Source organism: Ornithodoros turicata, chromosome 6 (assembly GCF_037126465.1).
Source record: "Ornithodoros turicata isolate Travis chromosome 6, ASM3712646v1, whole genome shotgun sequence".
Classification (NCBI taxonomy): domain Eukaryota; kingdom Metazoa; phylum Arthropoda; class Arachnida; order Ixodida; family Argasidae; genus Ornithodoros; species Ornithodoros turicata.
The window spans coordinates 64,494,153-64,514,437 of NC_088206.1; the positions used below are offsets into that span (position 1 = coordinate 64,494,153).

At 45.4% G+C, this 20,285-nt stretch overlaps 1 protein-coding gene across 1 annotated transcript in view; it reads right to left on the reverse strand.

Annotated features, from left to right (window-relative positions):
- Positions 1-20,285, reverse strand: part of LOC135397044 (homeobox protein SIX1-like) — a 47,042-nt gene that overhangs the window by 13,006 nt on the left and 13,751 nt on the right. Inside the window, exons 3-5 of the mRNA XM_064628374.1 lie at positions 15,163-15,388; positions 14,663-14,805; positions 14,149-14,370 (exon numbers count right to left, since the gene is read on the reverse strand). Coding sequence (XP_064484444.1) covers positions 14,149-14,370; positions 14,663-14,805; positions 15,163-15,388 — 591 coding nt within the window. The remainder of the gene's footprint in view (positions 1-14,148; positions 14,371-14,662; positions 14,806-15,162; positions 15,389-20,285) is intronic.

Below are 20,285 nucleotides of genomic sequence, written 5' to 3' on the forward strand. Positions count from 1 at the left end.
CACTGCGAAGGTCTACGGCACAAAGTTTTGAAGTGGGCACTTTGTTCTCTATAAACAAAATAATAATAATAAAAAAAATAAGAAATCGTGCCTTTGTGCCTCCGCATGATGGTGCGCACGAGCTTTCGTGGTATATTGCCGGAACATGCTTTGTGTGCGTTGATGGGTGTTTTGGAGGGTCTACACGCTTCGCTGGGGTTTCGAATAATTAGGAATTCTTCGTTGTACTTTGGAAGAGTGCGTCATTTCTCTGTGGCTCTCGTAGTTGCCCCTGTCAGTCCGAAATGTAGCTGTCACAGCGAAAGCGATAGTAACGCCACTACTATAATAGTCATTTAATAATGCACCAGAAGAAACTCTCCGTTTTATGTTTTTAGACATCGACTATATTTTGATCCCGCACAATGGAAATTGAAGGAAAGCGAAGTCATTTTATCAGGCAGTAAGAAATTAAGAGAAATGAAGATTTTAAAACTCAGTCCCACGACCAATACTACGTGTGATCAGTCACATCGTGCATATACTTCTATATACTTTTCTTTTTCAAAAATTCCCCCGTGCTATTCATTCAAATGTTCGGGCATTGCAGTCGATAAACTGACTGCATTGTTGTTGATACGCTACGTCTGTTAGTGTCATGTTGGTAGAGGTCGGTGTAGAGGACCAGTTAAATTGTTTAATCTTTGAAATTGCATTCTCATCTTTACTAATTGAAATATATATCTAAATATACTGATATATAAAGTAACTAAATATATCAAATGTCTCCAAATTTATTGATAACGTATTAGTGAATAACATGACAACTTAATTGTTAATAAATTTAATAATGTAATTAATCATATACATAATTAAGTAGAATAGTATCATTATACCTTTATCAATTCAATTTTGCTCTAAATTCTCAACATATCATAGAGTGCAAGCCGTAAACAGTAGTGATCAGCGTCACAAAACATTGGTTATTATGACATATGAATTCGAACGTCCTAAATTGCCGAGAAAGAGCAGACAAGTCGCGAGCAAAATACAAGACAGGATAACGTTTGACGAATATAAATTACATATTGGAAGCCCAAAGAATATGCCCAACTCTACCTGGGTCGCGCAACAGTTTGTTTTGAAATTCGAACGAAAAAACAAAAAACAAAAAACGGGGTTCGCTCCGTGTTGCGAACCGTCATGGTCCCCGAATGTGCATCCGGTGGCACCAACGGGGGAGCGGTTTAGTGAAGCGTCACCTGATGAATTTTGACGCGCTATTGTGGACCCCTGTCCGGTGTTCGCCATTGGTTTCCCAGATGATCGCTTTAATGGACCAGTTATCGTAATGAATTTCAGGAGAGGGTCATTGTACAGAGGTTGAAATGAAGGGCAGGTGAAATTTTACGCGCGTGGGTGCATTCACTGCTTCCCCGTGGCACACAAATCGCTGGAAAGATAGTTGCAGTTTCCCGCACACAATTCAGAGGATGATGTATAGTTGCTGCGCGGGAGTGACAGAACCTGTGTGGAACTGGAGGTTTAATGGCAGAACATGTTGTTCATGGGATGATGTAATTGCGGCAGAACCTGCTGTGAAACAGAGGAAACAAGTTTCCTGCACACAGTTCAGGGGAAGTTGCTGTATGTGAGTGCTAAATAGTTCTCGTAAACAAGAGTTTTCGGTAACGTATGCGTCAGGGAATTACTTTCTGCGTAGGACAGAAAGCCTGTGGTTAGTATTTCCATTTTGACGCAGGCATAGAATTTCACAGCACGTCATCGTCATCTGTCGGCACATCTATCTTGTATCATTACACGAGTACATACTGCATTGTACCTGTCGGTACCAGTGTTTCATTCAAAAAGCTTGTCGATGCACAGGCAGCATGAAGCACAGAAAGCACCATCGAGAAATGTCCAGTGCTGAAAGGTATACTAGAGCTTTTGCGGAGCAGCAGCAGCAGCAGCACACAGAAGGCTGGTGCTCGCACATGTTGACAGATTGCGGGCCTGATAACTCCTTTGATGAAGCCCATCAAGTTTACCGAGCCGGAAGACATGTCCGTCGTTTCTGCGTTTAGTTCCCTGTCCACTCTTTATTATGAAGACATACACCGAACAATGGTGCTCCGCAAAAACCCTTTGAGTTTCGGGTTCCCGTCTGGCAACCTTGTGCTTCCCCTAATTGGGTACGGTTGGGGTCGACGGCATGTCAGGCTGGTGTATCGTATAGGTTAGAGAGAGAGAGACAGACGGAGGGAATCCTCTGAAATGTGGATCGGGTTAATTTGGGAACAAGAGGAACTATAGGGAGGGGGTGAGTGCAGATGTTACAGATTTTTGTTACGGGGTATGTCATGTAGAGGAAAGGCATAGATTTTAGTACAAGCTTTCATGCAGTGGACTGCATTTCATCAGCGACCTGATGAAATGCAGCTTGTGCAATTGTTTGAACGTTTTTATCTTTTTATCACTTATGTTGACCGCGCTTGTCCCAGCTTCCACATTCTCCGATAGCCACTAACACGTCTAAGAAGGGCTGCATGGCAAATTTCGGGACCCCATGTTATTTGAATTCGTCTTTTTCTTGGTGACGTTGGAGTAGCTTTTACACACGCCAAATACTCCACCGAATGCAAATACTCCGCGCTAATTTCGAGGCTCTGAGGATGAATATGGAAAAGAAAGCGTAAAAACTAGCTACGTAACTAGATCTGTTTCACTGTTACAGAATCATTCCAAAATCGGAGTTCTATAATTACAAATTAACGCTAACCTGCCCAGTAAGCACTGGAAGTAATAATACGACTTTCTTGAAACTATTACATAATTTAGGAACGCGAGTGCGATGTCATCCAGTTTGGAACTAAGCAATGGTATGAAACACTCTTTGCAGAACAAACGATATGGTTAAGAATTGTTGAAATTCCTGTTTGCTTCAGTTTTTGATAAGTATATTAGAATAATACCGTGTTCTTTATCACTTGGAAACCTCATTAATATTAATTAATAATTAATTAAAAATTAATTAAAAATTTCAGCCTTGACTGAGCATTTCATTTATGACTCCTGCAGTGCACCGTGCATATAGGAAGCGAAGTCTTCGTAAGGCTCCCTGACTTTCTGCCACTCCTTCCAACCGAAAGGAAACTAAAATTAAATTGAATTGAACAGAAGTAAGTTATCGTAGAGCTGTTTTGCGAAGCTAATAGGTACGAGACATCACCGTACTTCTGGATTCACGTGCAAGAATTGTTCGTTTTATCGTACCATGGCGCAGGCGGTTCGACTGAATTGCATATGAGAATGCCTGGATGAGGAAGACTTGTGCCGACGTCAGGCCGACGATGTGCTGACGTAACCTGTAGCGACACTTTGCGCGCATTTACTTCTTACCGGATTAGGCAACACAACCTCAGTTACGGCCTACACCAAATACACTGTCAGCAAACCAAAGCCATTTAATTATATTACTGGTACGTAATACCAGTAGCCCCCACACCATTTTTGATTGCGCTCATGTAAGACTCCAGAGGATTGAGAACATATAGAGTGACTCAACGCCATAGGGATAAGATGTCGAAAGTGCGAAAAGCGCTTAACCGTGAGAGGATGCTATTAATCAATAAATGCGAACAAAACCACAACTGACGTCATCTTCGACGACAGAAGCTCAAATGTCCTTCAGCGCGTGCTGATGAAATTCCTACCGTTACGTCAGGCGCGATACGATGATCATCGAGGCATTTGGGTGTCGGCAGTGAATGGGACGATTTTCTCTGTAGAGTTTTGGGCGCATCACTCGAATCGAAATGAAAAAAAAGAGAGAGAAAAAAAAAGCTATCTAGGGAACGGGAGCCTACAGTAATGCCTACGCGGAAGGAATGTTCCTTCTGCTTTATGTCGGCGATAAGAAGGCGGTAGCGCTAGTGGCTGTTGATTTTTTTCCCTCCTGCATCTATTTGTTTCGCTGAATGGAGGTTTGAAGTGGAGGGTTCGACGGTTTATAAATAGAGCGCGTGTTGTGTTGGTATGTTGAGAGCGTGTCTTTCGAGTGGAGTGATATATGCTCGATATCGAGAGTACTTCTGTACCGTGGGGCGACCTCATATAATAAAGGTGGTTCAGCGCGACGGAGCTGCGAGCGTGTGGTGAGGTTGCGTAAGAGGAAATTATTTTTTTCGTGTGCCCTGGAGAGTCTTGATTTTCTTGCTTTTATTCAGTGCTCGCACGGCGAAACACTTTTGGGTATGAGCAGTGTACAGACATATATATATATATATATATATATATATATATATATACTCATTGAACGATGCGACAGCACCAGAGGACACGTGTTTCGCCGTGTTTGCGGCTCGTCGGCCCTGGGTAGCTGCGCATCGTTCGGGATTGGCAAACCAGGGCTCACTCAGCGAGCGATATACACCTGGGAGGGTGACTGAGCACTCCTCAATGCCACAGTGCAAGCCAGTGAATTATAAAGAGGGGGGAAAAGCCATTAAAAAAATAAGTAAATTATTCTAGACGTGTTTGATATTCAAACTTACAGATTAAAATGGCTTCTATAGCTGCACGTAGAGAAACAGATACTCATTGAACGATGCGACAGCACCAGAAGACACGTGTTTCGCCGTGTTTGCGGCTCGTCGGCCCTGGGTAGCTGCGCATCGTTCGGGATTGGCAAACCAGGGCTCACTCAGCGAGCGATATACACCTGGGAGGGTGACTGAGCACTCCTCAATGCCACAGTGCAAGCCAGTGAATTATAAAGAGGGGGGAAAAGCCATTAAAAAAATAAGTAAATTATTCTAGACGTGTTTGATATTCAAACTTACAGATTAAAATGGCTTCTATAGCTGCACGTAGAGAAACAGATACTCATTGAACGATGCGACAGCACCAGAGGACACGTGTTTCGCCGTGTTTGCGGCTCGTCGGCCCTGGGTAGCTGCGCATCGTTCGGGATTGGCAAACCAGGGCTCACTCAGCGAGCGATATACACCTGGGAGGGTGACTGAGCACTCCTCAATGCCACAGTGCAAGCCAGTGAATTATAAAGAGGGGGGAAAAGCCATTAAAAAAATAAGTAAATTATTCTAGACGTGTTTGATATTCAAACTTACAGATTAAAATGGCTTCTATAGCTGCACGTAGAGAAACAGATACTCATTGAACGATGCGACAGCACCAGAAGACACGTGTTTCGCCGTGTTTGCGGCTCGTCGGCCCTGGGTAGCTGCGCATCGTTCGGGATTGGCAAACCAGGGCTCACTCAGCGAGCGATATACACCTGGGAGGGTGACTGAGCACTCCTCAATGCCACAGTGCAAGCCAGTGAATTATAAAGAGGGGGGAAAAGCCATTAAAAAAATAAGTAAATTATTCTAGACGTGTTTGATATTCAAACTTACAGATTAAAATGGCTTCTATAGCTGCACGTAGAGAAACAGATACTCATTGAACGATGCGACAGCACCAGAGGACACGTGTTTCGCCGTGTTTGCGGCTCGTCGGCCCTGGGTAGCTGCGCATCGTTCGGGATTGGCAAACCAGGGCTCACTCAGCGAGCGATATACACCTGGGAGGGTGACTGAGCACTCCTCAATGCCACAGTGCAAGCCAGTGAATTATAAAGAGGGGGGAAAAGCCATTAAAAAAATAAGTAAATTATTCTAGACGTGTTTGATATTCAAACTTACAGATTAAAATGGCTTCTATAGCTGCACGTAGAGAAACAGATACTCATTGAACGATGCGACAGCACCAGAGGACACGTGTTTCGCCGTGTTTGCGGCTCGTCGGCCCTGGGTAGCTGCGCATCGTTCGGGATTGGCAAACCAGGGCTCACTCAGCGAGCGATATACACCTGGGAGGGTGACTGAGCACTCCTCAATGCCACAGTGCAAGCCAGTGAATTATAAAGAGGGGGGAAAAGCCATTAAAAAAATAAGTAAATTATTCTAGACGTGTTTGATATTCAAACTTACAGATTAAAATGGCTTCTATAGCTGCACGTAGAGAAACAGATACTCATTGAACGATGCGACAGCACCAGAGGACACGTGTTTCGCCGTGTTTGCGGCTCGTCGGCCCTGGGTAGCTGCGCATCGTTCGGGATTGGCAAACCAGGGCTCACTCAGCGAGCGATATACACCTGGGAGGGTGACTGAGCACTCCTCAATGCCACAGTGCAAGCCAGTGAATTATAAAGAGGGGGGAAAAGCCATTAAAAAAATAAGTAAATTATTCTAGACGTGTTTGATATTCAAACTTACAGATTAAAATGGCTTCTATAGCTGCACGTAGAGAAACAGATACTCATTGAACGATGCGACAGCACCAGAGGACACGTGTTTCGCCGTTTTTGCGGCTCGTCGGCCCTGGGTAGCTGCGCATCGTTCGGGATTGGCCCTGGTTTGCCAATCCCGAACGATGCGCAGCTACCCAGGGCCGACGAGCCGCAAACACGGCGAAACACGTGTCCTCTGGTGCTGTCGCATCGTTCAATGAGTATCTGTTTCTCTACGTGCAGCTATAGAAGCCATTTTAATCTGTAAGTTTGAATATCAAACACGTCTAGAATAATTTACTTATTTTTTTAATGGCTTTTCCCCCCTCTTTATAATTCACTGGCTTGCACTGTGGCATTGAGGAGTGCTCAGTCACCCTCCCAGGTGTATATCGCTCGCTGAGTGAGCCCTGGTTTGCCAATCCCGAACGATGCGCAGCTACCCAGGGCCGACGAGCCGCAAACACGGCGAAACACGTGTCCTCTGGTGCTGTCGCATCGTTCAATGAGTATCTGTTTCTCTACGTGCAGCTATAGAAGCCATTTTAATCTGTAAGTTTGAATATCAAACACGTCTAGAATAATTTACTTATTTTTTTAATGGCTTTTCCCCCTCTTTATATATATATATATATATATAGAGAGAGAGAGAGAGGACAGCACGAAGCAGTAGAAGACAAGGGGGTTAGTGTGCGTCCGGGGCAGACTTCAATGGGAACTAAGCAGACGTCTAATTGGAAAGTCTGCCGATTCCTGTTGTTCATACTGGTGTCATTCTAGTATCCTACGTATTGCAAATTAATACAAAAAGGGAACGCAGCTGCTGAAGCACTTTTTTAGAGGCGTGTAGAATTTAGCAAAAAAAAAAAAAAAAGTAACGCAAGTTTCTTCGACATGTGTCTGCAGTTCTACATGCAGCTAAGAGGATCAAGGGATGTACGACATTGGAAAATCCTAATTGTGTGTGTGTGTGGGGGGGGGGGCGTGCGGGGGGGGGGCAAGGCGAGTAATTTCATGTAATGTCAATTTTCTTAAATCGTAATTTTGTTTCGTGCACCATATTTCACATGAATATCAAATCCGTCTCAGCGAGCAGACGCAACTTAAACGTCATATCGACAACGAACTGTTCGACAGTTATAATTAGCTGTCAGCGCGAGTCAGAAGGGTAGAATTGGGAAGTCGCGAGAGACACTTTCGCATTTAATTTGACTATCAGTGCGCAGAAAGGATTGGAACGCTTCGAGAAGTTTCGCAGAATGTGCCCCCTTTAGTGATAACCTCTTCCTCCAGACGTCTAATGTATACTGTTGTGAAAGACACGCTCTGTAAGCGGTGTAAAGTTACGTACGCTGAAATGAGATAGTATATAGCATAAGAGTGTTAATATGACGTTCTTGGCCCTAACGTGCGTTAAGCGCTAGCGCATTGCGAAATGCTTCGCTCCGCGACACGAGCACTGTTTCAGTACACGCGTGTACACGTTACCCAAAAGTCATTACGGCGTAGTCTGACGCGCTATTTTGTGCCGCCACGAGAGCTGTACGCAAGCGGCACATCGTACGCACGCAAAGTAAAAAAAAAAAAAAAAAAATGTGCGCGCGCACGCTCTAAGCGAAAGTTGCGCTGCGAAATCGCACGCACGCGTAGTGCCTATAGAACGCTATCTTCTTGAGCAGGCAATTCTGTTGCGTGCATTTGCTTACGTAGCATTCAAACTAATTTTTTAGGGATTCTCATCATAAATGATACAATAGAACCATCTGGGATTCAAGGAACGCCTATCGGTATAGGACTCGTTTATTCGGCATTTAGTTATTGCACCGTTTCCTGGGACATTTATGGGCGTGTATACTTTTTGAAAATATCTCGACCTTTGATTGTTTGGAAATTTAGTTCAGTAATCTTTTTTTTTTTGTTTTTCGTTTTAAAGATAAATCTCAGAATCCAAATCCAGCACTTTCGTATACCGTAGGAATATACGACTTGGCATTCGTGCGCTTTGCGGCTTTGAACAATGTTTTCTTCGCTGGTCAAGCTAGGGGAAACTGGAATATATAGAGTCACAGTCGCTAGCTATCGCAATGTTAAACATGAAACATTCTTCTTTAGTGCAAGAAGTCGAAGAATATACTGGTTGACACTATAGACATTGTAAGAACACACAGACACAAGGAAGAGCGTCCAGCGTTGAACGTTCCTCCCATTATCCCTGTCCTGGAGCGTGTCTGTCCCTTGTCTCTCTGCGTTCTCACTATGTTAATTCCTCCTTTATTTCCGACCACTTGCGTAGTTGGACCAATAAATGCTCTTCCTGTTCTGCTCTTCCTGTTCAGTGTTGCCTTAAAGAACAAAGAGAAAAAAAAGAAAGAAAAAGGCAGGAACTTGTTACTCCTCTGGTACAAACCTGCACGACAGGCGTGGTATGGGGGTGTAGTTTTCCCGCTGCTTACAGTCGAGATACCCTTTTATTGAACCGGTGCCGAGGAGCATTTTCATAAAATGTTTCTGCTCGATATGGCCACGTGATTCGTCTGTATTTTTTTTTCTATCTCTTCCGAAGGCTTTGGGCTGAGACTTGAACTGTTTATATGCGGGGCGACCCTCAGAGTAATGGGGGCGACCGAAGCCTTATCTGGAGTCCGACATTCGCGGAAGGGGCGCAGGAGCAAAGCGATAACGCGGGGCTGGCAAAACTTCGCCGTGGGCTACAGAAGAAGTTTCACTAGCAGTCTATAGAGGCAAGTTGGAAAACAACCGAAGGCACCGCACACTACTTGAGAAAAAGGACAGAAGTCAACTGCTAGTAACTACATATAACAAAATTTTATCACCCAGCTTCCGTTTTTAATCGGCTGTATATGCCTGCTGTCTTAAGGTATGTACAGCAAGAACAAGAACGACATCTACATGATGGCGAAGATATGGCGAAAGATAATAGTTAATAGAGATGGTTTACAACTGTGCATTTGCACAAGACATTGAATTGCAGAAGACATGCAACTGCACGGTCCTAGTCCTACAGTTGGATAGATGGCTGCGTACGTCGTGTCTGTTTCAAGCATGTGCCACAGAGATAAAAGAAATAAAAAGAACACGATTGCGCATTGGAAGGACAAATATCGCAAGTAAAGCACAAATACGTTCATTGAAGAAGTCCATAATTCCAGCTAAGATTGAAGACAAAATTTGACGGAAGGACCACAGACCATGGGTGACGGTGGAGAAGCTGAGGGACACTGCATGCTGTGGTCTATGGGACAACGAACAGTTTGGTGCGAGTGAACACACACGCACCCACCCACGGTGACAACAAATGGGGGAAAAAAAGTACATAAAAAACATTCCAATAACGCAAAAAAAAAAAAAAAAGAAGTCAGTAGACAAACCGTCGTAAACAATTGACTGCACTGAGATCCGAGAGATCGAAACTTGTGCGACGGAAAAGGATCTTGGATCCAATTTATCGCATCCGTGGGTATACGACAGACCGGATAAAACTTCCTATTTTATGATCATGATGAAACTTGGCCGAATGTATTTCCGCGCAAGACGGACTTCCAAACAAGCCTGTGCGGCGGAATATGCAAGAGGGCAAGCGAAGGACAATGGAAGGACGGAAGGAGAGATTCGATCCGTTTGTCGGCGGCATAGAGACGAGAGAGAGAGAGCATCCCATTGCGTCAGGTGAAACCCAACCCGTGCTCTGTTGAAAGAGGATACCTGGCTCTGCATGCCTCAGCCAGCCAATCAGCGAGGGGGGATGTGGAACGCCGTCTGACGCTGCTGCTGCTTCGTGCGATTGTTTTTGAGAGTACCGTTTCCTGCTTCCTTTTATTTTTTGTTCTCCGTGGGCTTGTCCTTTGTCGCCATGTGCGTAGCAGTACTTTTCGTGGCGCTCAAAACCCCGAGACTTGGGTTTGACGAGAACGGAACAGAGACGAAATCGGTAGTATTTTTGTTTTTAACGATTTTTTAATTTGTAACAAATTTTGAAACAAAATTTTAACAATTGGATGCACGGTGACGTGGCTTCGCACTTCGCGTCGAGTTATCTTTTTATATTTCGATAGCAGAATGAAATTTATTTGTTTAAATAAATAGAGGTGTGCGCGTAAGCGGTTATGTGCGCGGATGCGCACGGATGTCCGCGCGACATCCTTGTTTGCGAATAGAAATATAACGCTTTGAAATCTGGATAAGATACGGATGAAACCGCACGGATCCGAGTTTTGTCCGCAAATAAGCATTAGTGTCTCTTTGGGGACCCCAATCGTGAACACAGTGAACCCAACTGATATCAAAGTGTGCCATCGCTTGCATTGCTGTGCCTTTACGTCTGTTGTTCCTTTAACTATTGAACAGTTGTGGATGGCATAACGCTCTTGAGACAGGTTGTAAGGTAAAAAGTTGGAGCGTTTGTAACATATCATATGTTCGTCATGGAGATTTCTTCTTATAAAAGCAACAACCGCGGATGCGCTCAATATCCGTGCGGATGCGATGGCGGATTTGACACGCGCGGATGTCGTGCGTATACTGTGAATCTCAACCGCGCGCTCGCCTCGAAAAGTAAACATCTGCATCTCCGCAAACTTTACTTTTACCATGGCTAAAAAGACAAAACAAGGAAATGATAAGGGAGCCATACAGGGTGTTTAAAAAAACGTGTCATTCGGACTTTATAAAAAAACGGGGCGACGCAAAAATACGGGGTAAACGACACTTGTGTGGCAACTGAATTTGCCGTCTTGCAAAAATATTTTCATTTGATTTTAATTAAAAGAAATTGAATTTCTTTAATTGAACTTCAAAATTTCCAAAGTGAACCTCACGTTTTTTTTAAAGAATTAGAGAGCCCGTAGCGAACTTAGTCAGAACCACCAAGAAATCCGTTCGATATTGCAAAGGGAACTGCCCAAAAAAAGTCCCGAAGTTGAGGCTTCAGAGTTTCGGGTATTCAACAGCGCACCAAATCAGTCGCAAAGATGCGCGGAGGGCAGGACATGTTCCTGCCCCCATGAAGCTAGAACAGTTTATCGCCGGACCGGCGTGGAGCACAAGACGCGCCGATAACAAGGCGGGTGACATTCCACCATACGTTGATAAGCGGCAAACAAAAACGATTCCGCCTCTTTTTTCCCGCCCTGTTTTTTTTTTTTCGACCTTCTATCTTTCATGGGGGCAGGAGCAAGTCCTCCTCTCCACGAATCTTTGCGTCTGATTTCGTGCGCTTTCGGGACTTTTTCTGGGCAGTTCCATTTGCAATATCGAGCGGATTTCTTGGTGGATCTGACTAAGTTCGCTACGGGCTCTCTAATTCTGTAAAAAAAAAAAAAAAAGATAGGTTTACTTGGGAAATTTTGGAGTTCAATTAAAGAAATTCAATTTATTTTAATTAAAATCAAATGAAAACATTTTTGCAAGATGGCAAATTCAGTTTCCACACAAATGCCGTTTACCCCGTATTTTTCCGTCGCCCCGTTTTTTTATAAAGTCCGAATGACACGTTTTTTGAAACACCCTGTATATGATTTGTTCCTAAACTAGCTTTTATTAGTATACTCCGATTGGCGAAACACGGCTAAAGGAAACTGACAACGCATTATGTTTTCGGTCGCTTTGGTTTTTCAAACGCGCTCCACCAGCATGAAACAAGTGCGCTCATGTTTCTTGTTTTTACCGGCATCTGCCTTGCACAGAAAAATCGGATTTTTCGGTACTAACATTCAGACGAAAAAATAAATACCCGAATTCAGGTGGATAGTTCAAGCCACAGTGTGCGGTGGCTTTTTTTTTCGTACCCTGCGTTTACTATTGTAAACCGAGTGAAATAAATAAATAAACATTTACACTAGAAACTGGTATGGCAAGGATCCGTATAGGTAGGACACATCTTGGCAGTTGGAAATTGGTACATGACAAACGGTGTATACAGCACATGAATTGATTGCAACTGCGACCATACCAAAAATGACCCATAACTGCCCTACGATGGTGAGTTTCATCATACCAAAAACGTTCCTTTCATATTCACGTGTTTTCTTCAAATGTCAAGGGGACTAACATGTTAAAGACAAGAGAGAAAAAACCCGTACATCCTGTTGTTTCCCTCTTGTTCTCCCTCCACCTCCTCTTTATTAAACTTATATACCCCCCCCCCCTCTTGTTCTGCACACACGTCTGACTTCGTTTGGTTCTAGCAATGGAAGATCGCGATGTACACACGACTGGCAAACCACCGAGACAGTTCAACGTACGAGGCACGTAAATAAAACTTTACCTCACGAAAGGCGTGCGATGTCGGGAATCCGAGACGACCTCTTGAGGTTAACTAAAGGAAAACGTTGGTCGACTTCGGTCGACTGACACCCAAGTCGAAATGAAACATTGGGAGGACCACTTCGTGTCTGCGTGATCCGTCAGACACAACAAGACACAGTGCAGAGTCACGCGGGTTGTCTCTCGTATTTCGGAACATGTGATCTCGTGGCTCCTACAGGGTGCTCTCATGAAGACTTGGGTAGTAACCACGTGGTGGCAATGTTTCGTCACAAGGTTATGCGATCCTTCGGTGTGTCTGTTTATGTACAACGTGAAGACGTGAAGGAAGAAGATACATCAGTGCTCGTATACTGTATTCCAAACGAAGAGCAGTTCCTCAGGACGTCTGCGCCTTTTGACAGCGAGGTTTCTCGTTTGCGGCGATTATATATAGTTTTCCGAAATGTGGCGAAAAACAAGCAAACAATTTGTTGAAAACCCGCCCTTTCAGTAACCGCTTTCCATAGTATATTTCTATGGACATACTAAGGTATCACATGACATATCGCGTTGTCTTTCACGATCGTTTCCTTCCTAACAATTACCTTGTCCCGAAAGCAACCACTGGAAATATCTATTGTTACTGGAAGGTTTCTTCCACATGCGGGGTCGCATGTGACCGGAAACAACGTCATAGAACTGTGGACGTGCTGTCACGTATCTTGTAAAGCCTGACGGGCTTCACCCACTCCAAAATGGACTGTTGTCTTTAGATCAGAATATGCATGGGTTTGGTGTCCTTCGCGACCATTCCTGAAGCTTAACGTCTAAGCCTACCACAAGGGTTTTTTTGCTCGTTTTTACCTTAATAATAATTAGGAGTAGATTTACACGTAAGGTGAGTCAGCCTATTTGTGTGGCGGCATGCTGCACGTGCCGCAGGGTAGGACTGCAGATAATTTGGAGCCCCTGGGGTTCTTTTGACGTGCGCCGGAAGTCTCCGACACACGGTGCTGGAAGCAGTGTTTATCTCCCCCACATTGCTACCGTTCTCGGCCGGGATCGAACCCGCGATCTTGAGATCCGCAAACTATAACGCGTTACCGCTCAGCTCGCACTGGCCTATACTTTTTGGCGTCCACAGTATCACGTCCGCACCGCCTGATCTTCCACGGGGTCGCTGGGTAAGGATCGCTGACACTTCTCGCGGCGGTTACTCGTTTGTGCCGAGCGCATGAAAAAGCCGTACGGTTATCGGTACATACTGAAAACGCACAAACCCTATATAGGCTATCAATTATCATCTGACACGCTGATAATGCAGAGCACGGAAAATAGAGGCAACAAGACAACGACTTTGATCTCGAACACTTACCGCCGTATTCTCACGCAGCCCTCAGGGATCCCTGTGCTTCGAGGGACACTTTCAGTGGCTTTGGCTAGGCAGCGCTTCCTGAACGCGCAGAGCGAGCGCGTGCCCAATGCAATGCAAAGCTACTGATAAGGTCCTCAAAGCGCAGGGATCCTTCGGGGATGAGTGAAAATACGGCGGTTTGAGTGAACTGGGGCACCTCTCATGGTGTGACAAAGAAACGGCGAAGACTCACACTCTTCGATGTGGTGCATGGTCCCTCTGTCGTCTGTTCTTGAACCAGTTGCTCACTTGGGTGAGTGTGAGGCCAGTCTTCTCAGCCAGGGCTCTCTTTTGGTCAGGGTTTGGGTAGCGTTCCTTCTTGTAGCACTCTTTCAGCGCAATCCGAGACTTTTCCTTGAAGCAGTACACGGTGTCTTCACCGTCCCAGATCGTTTTGGGTAGAGGAAACTTGCGCCTGGAAAACATTGCGGAAATCATGAAGAGACTTAAACCGTCGGAGCTGTGAAAGCGCTCCGCGTTCACCGGAAACTGATTTCTTCAGAGAAATATCTAATCAATTTCGGGGTGTTGTTGCGCCAAAACAAAAACACAGAATCAATCAACCAATCAATTTCGGTGTGATTGTTTTACGAGTCCGAAAACTTATAAAAAACAAAACAAAACGTGTGGTTATCTATCCTCGCGAAGAAGGATAGAATAACAGTGACATAAAAGAAACTACTAAGAGCTGCATATTGAAAACGTACCGGAGCCGGTACTTGTCGACTGCTCCGAGCATCCTTCCCCGCACCTTTTCTGCTTCCCGGTAATGTGCCCAGTACCACATTTTCTGCAGCTCGTTGTGGTACTGCGGGTGGAAGTTGTGGCTCTCTAGTATGGCGTACAACTCCTGTAACGAAAGGACATGGGCAGATCATGAACCCCGGCCTTTTCATGTGCCCAGCAAGTAAATTGTTGAGACCGTGCACGAGACCGTGCGCACTTGTTCCTTTGCAGGCTTCGTAACCAAGGAATCCGGCAATTTGCGAGACGTTTTATTTCCAGGTAACCTTTGAGATGTAGCGTACAGTTTTTCGTCAAGGGGTTACGAAACTATCTTTGGAGGCCGCAGTTTTTTTTTGGAACCAAGTATGTTACGCAGAGAAACGAAAAACATATAGCCCATGTTCTTAGATAACTACTTAGCTATGGGGCAACCGGAACAGTGTTTCAAAACACCGCTTGTGTAAAGTACGTGGTACAGTACCTTGTAATTTCCCCTGTGGAAGGCGACAGCCGCTTGAGCTCGTAGCACGTCTTCGTTGTTTCTAAGTAAATCTCCCGGCGGTAAGGACCAGAGGAACCTCGCAAGCCTGTCCAGATTCTTGGACTGTTCCAGGGTTTTACAGATGCAGGACACATGTTCTTGGGTGAATACCACATTCTTTGCTGATAGCATTTCGGATGTTTTAGAGTTGCTTCCAATCGAACCACTGTGGGAGAAACAGAGAAAAATAATTTTGCGGTTTGTCTCTGTAGTCACCCGGAGACAGATGTGTGTTGAGAACACATAATTGCGGAACTGTTTGCAGGCACAGTGCTCTGGATGCTGCTTTACTGCCATTGTAGACAAAATGACATAATTGCGTGGATACAATTACGTCACTGCATGCTACACGGCGCGTCGTTACGTGAGAAGCATCGACTAGTGTTCGCTCGAATTGACAAAGTGGAACTTGAAGGCCAATAACAAGACATATTAGAACAGGCGTTGCCAGCACACATGCAGTAGATGTTTGAGTTAAAGGAACACCTTTTCTTTTTTTGTAATGCAGTGGCCTCTTTTGCAGTGGCAGTTCTCACTAGTGGTCTTGTTTGCAACAAACGTTCTTAGTGAGGAGATGTCAACCTCTTTGCGCAAGACACTGAACGGCCCTTGGGGGTGACTTTTATGTATGAATTGTTCGACGTTTCGGAACCAAGGGCCAAAGGAAGGACGAAACGAAGAGAAACGAAAGTATATTTATGATGTGTATAGTAGAAATGTACATAGCGCCGACTTTGGAGGGAACATCGCTTCTTGAAAAGATTCACGCGGTTGCAGGGAGTGTCCAGTCGTACATGTCCTGCGCTGCTTCCGGTACAGTAGGTTCGACAACGTTGTAAGAACGATCCTTGCTCCAGGAAAATCACGACACAAAGGACTGCAGAGACTCGGACCACACTATCCACACTTCGGGATGATATCATCCAGTGTATTACCGTTCCACACGGTGCAGCGAACAGAAAAGAAATAATCTGGAGTTGGAGTTGGACCGACTAAAAATAATACGGAAAGAAATAATCTGATTCGAATAGATCTAGTGGGTTGTCCATGCGTAGTGCTGTAGACCATACATAACAGGTAACGTACGGTCAAAGAAGGAACAGACAAGACAATGCCCTACACACACCCCTGCCGATAGGATTTGACTTAATGATAATAATAATAATCTGGAGATTGTCGCTCTTCAAGTATGGGACAAGTCTTGTCACAGCGTACGACAAAAAGTATGTCGGTCTGCGAGAAAGTTTTCTATTTAGTGGCAACAACAATATTATATCCTCACGATGAAGTGGGGGGGGGGGGGTTTCTATTCTAAGATATTTAGTGGCAAAGGTGCATTATACTTGGGATATCTATGAAAAGTACTTCGCGGAACTGAATTTCTCTACATCCATCAGCTCTTTCGGGAGCATAGCAACAATGCCTCTTTAGAAGCCATAAGTTTTCTTCCCTGCACGTGGTTGAAACAGAATGTAAATCATTTGAATGGGCTGTTCCAAATGTAGTCTCCTTGTGGCATTTAAACATTCACCGTGACAACATTTAGAACGGAAAAAGGTTCACTTGAAATGCTTTTGTGCGTTACTCAATGCCGAAGTAGGCATCTACCATGTAGTACCATCTAGTAAGTATCTACCATGCTGGCCAAGGGTGGACCTCTCTCTCAGAAACATCCTGGATTCGCTTCTGCATACGCAAGACAAAGGGCAATGTCGATAAAATTAGTACGTGTACGTACAGATGATGCGAAGGCTTCGTGCCAAGAATTTTCACGACACCCCCTTCCCTAATGCCTCCCCGAAAAATCTTGCAGCACCCCCAAAGTACCTGCCAAGACGGCGAAACAGGCCAGAAAAGCACCCCCCCTCTCCCCCGAGATGAAGATCTTGGGAAAATCCCTGCTTCGTGCGCCAGGCTATGGACCTCTACCCGAGAGACGTCATCATGACTCGGTAGACAGACTGAAACCGAAACAAATCGGAAGGGGAGGGCTGGGTTCCACGAATGGGCACTTGTTCGCTGCCTCCTGATGAAAGAAAAGTAGGACCGAAGGTCGCGTCCCTTGAAGGGACCATTGTAATCCCCTCAAGACCATAGCTTTCGGGCGCTACCTTGTTCGCCCCCTAGCTTCCAGCGCAGGTCAACTCTACCAAATTGGTGGAGCTGTCGGACACTATGACGTCATCTGTTTAGAAACAGGGAGAGGTCTATTCCGTGTCCGCGATACAGCAAATGCTTTTCACACTTTAAAATCTTTTTTATTTTTTTTTTATTTTCAGAACCACATACTTTTTGCTACATAGTCTTAACACACACCGACTACAACTGCGCAATTACACCAGGAAGAGTCAGGTAGTGTCCTACTGAGAAGGTTTACAGCATTCGAGGATGTAAATCATGGTCGCACAAATGTCGAATTCAGTATCGGTTCACATGAGTTTTCTCTCCGGCATATGGTACTCAGGGCCGGCGAGAGAGTGGGGGAGCCGGGGATGGCGCGCAAGGGGCCCGCACAGCCCAAGGCCCGTCTTAATCATATAAAGAATAAATACTTAGACTATACGATATCGAGACGTGAGTAGGGGTCTCGGGCCCGTAATTTCCGTCGCCTGATGGTACTGACAACGACTTCTCATTTCCTTTTCCTTTTTCTTCAGACAGGAGTTAGGATGACAGTCTTTAGGAGGCTCTAATAGAGTTGAGCGCACGGGTTCAAAAATTAGTAATACATGCGTTGGTTCAAACATCAACACGGTACTAACAACAGGATCTTCACGACGCGGGACATTTATACGATTCGAACCTACCACCTGAAGACAGTGAGGTGGTGGGTTCGAATCCACCAGCTGCGCTGTCTGAGGATTTCCCTGCGGATTCTCCGACATCCTTCCCGCAGACGGATGTCGGCACAGTTCCCCTGAAGCCGGCCCAGGACGCATACTAACCGCCCCTGTCTCGCACTCCTTCCTGCGGTTCCCTCTCCGTCTGTCCACATCATTGCGCCGCTCATAGCCACGGCTGCTTCGCGGCGCTATCAGGGAGTAAAAAAAAAGAAAGAAACGAAAAGAAAATTGCACGCGTATTTTCTCGGCGCTTGCTTGCACACCCATGCTTCGACATATGTGAGCATGACGTTATATTTTCTTGCTTCGTACACAAAATAACAATCAAATCAAACAATTCTACGTAGTTCAACCGCGGATTGGCAGCTCCTCTTCACGATATTAATAATCCCGTGACTCTCTGGTGTCGCTGTCGTTCTAAAAATACCCCCGCTTTCTCTCTTTTGTTGAAATCTAAATCCAAATGAAGGCTTCGACGATCCTTTTTCCTGTTCACAAGCGCCCGCAGCAGTGTCGAAATGTGATCTGTAGCCCTGACTCTTGGTGGGGCTTGAAAGAAAGAAAGAAAGAAAAAAAAGAAAGAAAAGATGTGTACGGCGATAGACGACGAGGGGTCGCGTGGCATTCAGGCGGCGGTCACCGAGATCCTGGAAACGCAACACGACTTGCTTTTGATACTCCTTTTCTGCTCAATGTCTGCGAAAGGCGCCTTCATGAAAGGCTCGGACGAAGTTTAATCAACTCCGGTCAACTCAATTCAACGTTGATAATGAGTTCTTACAATTGCTTGGACACACCTGTAGTTGTGGTAGAAGAGGCTCTGCAGCATATAGTATTGCGGAGCGCAGGGCGTTCCGAAATATTTCACCGCGAAGACCTTGTAATGTGCAGATGAGGGGAGAGGCAAACGGTGGCGGTGGCGAGGCTGGCAAACGGTGTGTAACACCGTATTGCAGCCAGCCGGTCTTTCAGCCAGCACAAGCCAAAGAGGAGGAAAGGGATACGATACCAGGGCCCTGGCTTGGCCGATGAACAGTTGTTGTTGTGAAGTTTTGAGAGAGGTCAATCAATATCTGGCTTGCTGCTCTTCAAGACCCCCCCACAGAAAACCACAGAGACCACCCCGTTTGGAACTCGAGGGGGGGGGGGGGGTATCCCACCGTTTAGAATCCCATATGCTCAAAATCCCAAACGGGGCTAACGTAGCGTTGTGTGCGTGGCCAACTGTGGGGAGCCCCCCAACGGCGTGGTGAACTGTCAAAACACACCTAAACTAACCTAACCTCTGAAAACTAACCTAACCTAAGTCTAATTTTTGCTGCTCTGATGTCACCGCCATGCTAAGCCTAACGGTCGCCAAAAACCTGGTTTTTATTCACGACACTGGCTTCTACTGACGTCAAGATCACGCAATACTGTGAGGTTTGTCAGTATAACCTGTATTATTCAACAGTATAATTCCGCCATCCTTCATATTAAAGCTTTAATTTAGAAATCCGGGATTTTGAGCATCTGGGATTTTAAACGGTGGATTCTTAACGGTGGATTATGGTGGCATCCCCACCGAAGGTCGCTCGGGAGAATAGTGCACTCTTTAGTCATAGGTCGTAATGATTATTCTCACATGTCATAATAGGAACCTCTGAACACCCACACAGCGCGCAACGTCCGCCTCCAGAAAAAGATGTGGTAGGGGTGGGGGTTTGCACTCTTGCCCCCCCCCCCTCTTTAGAAGCGCTTTGTCCCCCCTTGGAAAAAATACTGGGAACGCCCATGGCAGAAAGGGGATGGGGGGACAGCGGTGGTTAGTGTGCGTCCCGGACCGACTTCAACTGTGCCGACATTCGTCTGAGAAGTCTTCGGAAAACCCAGGGAAAACCTCAGACAGCACAGCCGGTGGTAGGATTCAAACTCACCACCTCCCACTCTTTAGCACGACCTTGGCTACTACCAGCGGACGGGACGCATGTGGTATTGGTATACATCTTTGAAGCAGATTAGATTGCAATGCAGATATAATTTACTGTGCTGGTTCTGTGTAATGTCCTGTGCCCTGTCGTATTAACGATAGAAAACTTGTTGCGTGTTTTTCCTCACTGTTCCCGAGGCCGTGGGTTCGAACCCTGCCGGAGGAACTTTGCGACATACAAGTTTTTTAAACACGTCATATCCCCAATGAGGGGCATTAAATGGAAGCTGTAATGTGCTGAGATTAAATTA